The following is a 6,184-nucleotide window of genomic DNA, read 5'->3' on the forward strand; positions in this document are numbered from 1 at the left end:
TGGAGTGTATTAGATTAGCTCCCCGAGATCGGGGGCCAGTGGCTCGACTAGCCGCATGCGCCCCGAAAAAAAATTAACCATGTATGAATTAAGCACGAGGGGCCGGCACTTTGGGGCCATTTCACTGCCAGTACAGTTTTGTTTTTTTTAGATCATTGCATTGTATAGTCACAATAATAAGTAGATACAAAAAGGTTGCTCATGGGCCACAGACCCCTCCCCCATACACCCCCTTGCACATTATGAAAACCATATTCAGTAAAGTATTCATTTATTGCATCGTGCCTCAAAGAAATCCATGCTTGGTATTAAAAGCCCCTGATTGATGGAGCAATATACAGTGCCTCATTGTGTACATATTTTATGGCCGGGCCATTTTCAGCAAGGCTGGACAGTACAGCTTAACCCCCTTTTAACCCCCGACATGCCTACACACTAAACCTGGAGTGCAGTGAGCAACATGGTGTGCAGCTGCCACCTCCTGCAGAGAAATACCGAAAGCTTAAAAATCTGGTTAAAAACAAAAGTCAATCAGTCAGCTTCAGCATAGAATACAGGTATACGTTTTATTGTCTTGAATCAGGTGCCAACAGAGTGTTCAGTGAGTTTGTGGCTTCGGCTGCGAATGATGGCCCCCATGACAACGAGCAGCACCGTGGCCAGCGCCACTCCCCCTCCACACAGCAGGGCCGTTGACGGAGAGGAGGCTGAGGACGGAGAGCAGAAGAAGTCATACAACATTTAAAAAAAAAAAAAGGGGGGGACTTCAGTGTGCTTTCCGGTCTTGCGGTTACATGCGTGAACTCCGCCGGCCCCGCCCTACCTGCTTGTGCCACTTGGTGCGTTTGGAGCTCCGACTGCGCCGTCAGCTCCTCCAGCAGGATGTTCTCCTCCAAAAGGAAGCTCTCCTCCAACAGGATGGGGCTCTCCTCCAACAGGATGGGGCCCACCGCCACCGTCCCCTCCCACTGCGCATCTGGAGGAAGTGTAAACCAACTTAAAAAACGTAGAAATATTTTCAGCCAGCAGATTCAACCGTTCACGATACGGACGACTGGCTCCGACAATGATATAAAACAATATATATATATAAATCAATCTTCCAAAGACACATAAACGTTCATCCCAGAGTGTAATGTAGCAAAGCGTACCGACATCTGCTTCAAGGCCTCGTTTCTTTCTCCCCTTGCTGCAGCTGGTCTCACAGCAGCCACACACCTTGTTGTCTCCACCTGATGCCACCCATCTGTCCAGAGGCAACGGCAGTGCGTTACAGAGGCTGAAGGAAGCTAGTCGCCACAGCATTACGAGGCATGGTAATGGGAACGAATATTAAAAAAGGAAAAAGAAATTCAGCAAACCGGTTAGCTTCTGGCAAGAAGGAACACGCTTTGTTCTGCGAGTCGATGGGCGCGGACACTTTTGTGGCTTTCAGGCGACATGTGATGTAGAGCTATGATAACATAAAAAAAAGGGACATCAGCATTAAACATTCATTAGTGATATTAAAAATAATCTCCACTAATTACATTATTCTCCCTAATGTAGAAGCAGGTATAACTGCTGTAGAAAAAGTAGCATTTGGCATCGATTTTCACCTTTTTTGGGGTGTTTATACACCCACACAGGTTTTGCACCAAAACCTCAACAAACAGAAAGTCTTTAAGGGCGGCTTTTAAAGCAGTCTGTTGCATATGGCAGTAGAATTCCCTAATTAGCAAAACGCACAAAGTTCATTAAAATCCAAAGCTCTGATTGTACAGATGCGCGAGAAAGATTCTCCAAGTTAGTGGTTCGTATTCGTGGCACGGCTCCACCGACTTCCATCAGTGAAGAAGGCTTTCATGTCTTCTGTTGGAAAGCATTTGAACTAAGCACAGACAACATTATAGCCTTCAAACACTTAATGTGTTCGTTATGTGCCAACTTAGCGCGGAGGAGACCAACATGAAGGTAACGCAGGGATCAGATCGGAGGAGAAATAAAAAATAAAAAAAACACCTGCTGGAGAAGTCAAATGTCTAACTACATGGTTCCAGATCAGTGGTTCAAACACATCTTACTGAATGCTTGTGCTCGTGGTTGAACCTGAAGGCTCTCAGCTGGAAGTTAAGTGTATCCTCCTGGCTCCTCTGCATGAAGTAAGACTTGGCTCCCGTCAGCTTAGCATCACTTAAACACCTTATGGCAAAACACAGGCTTCAGAGTGGGGAAACAGACCAGTGATCTTCATAGGTGGGCTCATCAGAGCCGCCGCTTCTCACCCGTGGTTGCTGACGAAGGGGTATCGGGGCAGAGAGCCGGGGTCGGCGCCCACCGTCGCCACGCAGCTGTCCACGTAGACCCTCAGGGGAACGTGGTGGCCCCGGAGGGCCACCGCCTCAATGTGCATCACCTCGCCCAGGCGGTAAGAGTTGGAAGGCCTCGGCGACTGCCAGTCCTCTAATCAAATACAGAGGAGGAATAGAAGTGGAAAAGTAAAGCTGGGGCCAATCAATCCGATTAGATGAAAGTTAAACGACGCCCCGCGGGGCAGAGTGGCTCAGCAGCATTGATAGAGGTACTGTAATAACAGAAAAGTACTTTAAAGAAGCAATAAATTAATTACAAGCAGCATCAACATGAAGAAACAGATGAGCGGCTGGGCCTGGTTTAAAAGACAAAAATCATAACGTCATACAGTCCACGCTCATTTTACAACAAGTTATTTTGAAAATGCATTCGCTGCAGTCGCCTTCTGGATCTTTGGAATTAATTAAAAAACGCATAAGCGGCGCTTTATTGATCGCGCTCATCGTGAGTGTGACCCAGCCGGGTCGGCCGCTGCCTGCGAGGCGTGTAATTTCAGCTCGTCGCCATGCATCAAAAGTTCCCACCTGATCATCAAGTCGCTGGTTTAGCATCTGCGGCGTCCTGCGAGGCCTTCGTGATTGCAATTACGGCCCGTCGCTGGGGAAATTAGCCAAACTTACCGCCTGGCGCAAATCAGAGCTCTAACTCGCAGGAACGTCAGTCACATTTCTTCTTCACCCCCCCCCTCCCAACTCCCCTCTGTGTTTGTGGCCCACCTGTCATGAGGCGCAGGGTGAATTGCAGCCGCTGCTCCGATAACATGCTGGAGAGGAACGGCTTCCAGGTGGGTCTCACGGCGCTGCTGCTCACCAACAGCCGCCTGCGAGGACGGTAAAAAAAAAAAAAAATGTCACTGAAAAGAGGCAGCAGTGCGTGTGTGTGTGTGTGTGTCACACACACACGAGAAAGAGACAGAGGTAAAAACAACAAGGTCACCCAGTAAATTCAAGCCATTGAAGACATAATACCACAGAAGGCAATTTATAAGCTGGTCTTTCTGGCCAAAGTCTGGAAGAAAACCAGCAGATGATAGAGGCCTAGAATGACTTTTTGCCCCCAGCCCACATTTTTTTGAGACCTTGAGTCCTGCAGATAATCAGTCCCAACAGCTAAATGTTTTCCTTCTAGAATGTACTGCAGCATTCGTTCAATTAGGACATGCCATGTCATATTGCACCTTGAACTTTTGACCCCCTTGCTAGCCATGTGCAGAGGATTGTGGGTCAGAATAGCCAGAAAGCATGCTAGCTTGCGTACTGCAAAATGAGACTGGAACATCCTGGTACTTCTGGCACACTGCATTCAACACACCATGCATTGGGACAGACCGAATCCCAGTAAGGCAGCATGGTTAATGGAACGCACAGAGAGGTTGAGGGGAGGAAAAGTAATAACACATGAGACTTTACCTTGGATAGTGGCATTCAATTACCACCTTAGCAGGGTTGGTCTTTAAAATGAAGGTGTTGCCAATGGGAGTGGGAGTGTAAATCAGTAAAAAGGAGTAGATGAGGGCTTCTTCAGTTATCTGAGGGAAGGAAATAAAAATGTTTAAAAAGTTACAACGGTCATATACACAAGAGTCGATGGACACTAAAGGAGGCACACGCACCCTAAATGTGCAGCTGCAGTCCTGTAACTCCGACTGGAACCGCAGGATGTGGTGAGGGGAGTCCAGTGCGGGGCAGCCGCCGAGGGTCAGATCAATTGGACGGATCAACTGGCCGTTTCCTAGGAACAAAAAAAAAAAAAGAGGAAACGGTGCAGCTTAAATCAGGACCATTACCTTCAGGCCATTTCTTCTCCTGGTCCAGTCAATAACACTCACAGCAAAAAGGAGGTTCAGCCACAGGACAAAAAAGGAAAAAAAAGGGCCCTTAATGCATCGCCCGGGCATGCAGAACAGTCCTTTTTAGGAGGGAGGGAATAAAAGGAAACGCAATATTGATCGTCTGTGCCATTTGCAGTAATCGGCGTCCCATCTTCACCGTTGCATTACTTTTCCCCCTCAATTCGGGCCTCAAAGTTGAACCCGCTCCCTTTTTCCAGACATCGGAGCAGAAGGCATGAAAAACACAGCAGTGGCACAAAGTGACCACGGATCAGCTCAAACATGCGACCCGGGCAGCCCGTTACCTAAGAAGTTCCGTTTGACCTCCACGGTGACCTCTCCTTCGCCACAGTGCGCCACCACGGTGTCGGCTGGCACGGGCACCCGCTCCTCAATCATCAGCGTCTGAACCTGGAATATCATTCAAACTGAATTACACTGAACATAAAAATGGTGCAGAAGAAAAAATTAATTTGAAAAAAAAAAATATGTTAAAGGCTGCGTGGAAGTCCTACCACTGAGTCCGGCTCGCCAGGTGGGTCCAGGTCCGGGCCTTGGAGTATGAACGACTCTTCAGTGGGTTTTAACGACCTTGGCTCCAGCACAGTCACCTCTGGCTCCAGCTGCTCCGAGGTGAGCACGTCAGCCTCCCACCACTGCGGGCTTTGAGAAGTGTGCGTCTGCTCCTCAATGGGCGGCGTCGTCGTCGACGGCGTCGGCGTCGTCGTCGTCACGGCCTCTGGCGTCCGGAGCTGGTGGACCTTAAGCCGGTAGGTGACGGGGGAGCGGAGCGGAGCGCCGTGCTCCGTCCAGTTTGACCCCGGATCCCCTGCCGGCTGTAAGCTCGTCGTCCCGTGCTCCTGTGGGATTCGGGTCGGAGTTTCGATGGTGCTCATGTTTGACCAGTTTTGTGTTGCAGCACAAGGATTTTCACCTGAGAGGAGAAGCACAAATCCTAACAAAACAGCCTCTCGGAAACCCATTACAACTTATCCCACAAAAAAAACCTGCCGTTTTGAGTTGTTGTCTTTCCAGGGAGCAGTGCTGCTTAAGTCCTTTTACCCACACTAAATTGTGGGAACTTGGCCCGGGCTCCACCTCCTCCTAATGAGTTGATTGGATTCCAGCCTGGAGGATTCAACCCTTTCCACTCCTCCTTGTCACTCAACAGAATTGCAGATTGGATATTGGCTGCTTGGCTGTGAGGTGGAATTTAGAGTGTTTAAACCTGCCTTTGTGTCAAAGACACATTCATAAATAAACTATTTAAATGATACGATCTTTTTGGACGTTTCTAGTGTTCAAAAACTATATAGAAAAAAAAAAGAAGATGTTGAGCATTCTTGAAATGTTTTAAATGCAAACGCCGCCTGCCGAATCTCCACTTGTCACCATGGTGATTAACACCGGCTTTGTGTAAACAGAACCGGGCCCGGCCCTAACAGTGAGTGGCTTTTCACCGGCCCCCCTGAGACGAATCAATCACGGCTTCCAGGGACTTTGAGCCCCCGGGGTTTTTTTGGTGTTTTTTTTTCTTTCGTGCCGCGCTTGAATGTCAAGGCCGCAGCGGTCAACAGTCTGCAGAGTTCAGCAGAGGACTCATAAAACTGAGAATTACAATCATCCTCACAAATGTCAATGGCACCTGAAGCGCGCCTGTGTGTGTGTGTGACATGTGACATGTGGAAGCAGGGGGGGGGCGGGTGTTGAGCCTGTGCAAGCAGGCATGTCAATCACACGTTGGCATACCTGTGACGTGTTTAAGGGTCTGCTTAACTTCTTGAACTCTCGAGTTAACAACAACAAATCAACTTAGTTCCACTTGAATTTCTTTAAATGTTGAAAAAAAAATACTTAATGATACCGTGTTTATTGTAAGCGAGCTCGTTCTGGCACTGAAGCTACAGCATATGAGGATATTGGGTGAAAATGCTAAATATTATCAGTATAACTTTAAATACATTTCAATTAGAATTATAAGAATAGAGATTATGAACTTTT

The 6,184-nt window shown here is 48.0% G+C and overlaps 1 protein-coding gene across 1 annotated transcript; it reads right to left on the reverse strand.

The window, feature by feature from the left end:
- Window positions 1–540: 540 nt before the first annotated feature.
- LOC117745195 (zona pellucida sperm-binding protein 3-like) lies at window positions 541–5,202 on the reverse strand. Its single transcript, XM_034553344.1, has 11 exons — window positions 4,699–5,202; window positions 4,489–4,594; window positions 3,965–4,083; window positions 3,762–3,880; window positions 3,069–3,172; window positions 2,265–2,442; window positions 2,064–2,181; window positions 1,362–1,453; window positions 1,152–1,246; window positions 824–976; window positions 541–707 (listed from the first exon to the last, which is right to left on the reverse strand). Exons 1-11 carry the CDS (start codon window positions 5,164–5,166, stop codon window positions 580–582), a joined length of 1,680 nt encoding a protein of 559 aa, XP_034409235.1. The 5' UTR covers window positions 5,167–5,202; the 3' UTR covers window positions 541–579.
- Window positions 5,203–6,184: the final 982 nt, after the last annotated feature.

This window comes from Cyclopterus lumpus, chromosome 2 (assembly GCF_009769545.1).
Source record: "Cyclopterus lumpus isolate fCycLum1 chromosome 2, fCycLum1.pri, whole genome shotgun sequence".
NCBI classification, from domain to species: Eukaryota; Metazoa; Chordata; class Actinopteri; order Perciformes; family Cyclopteridae; genus Cyclopterus; species Cyclopterus lumpus.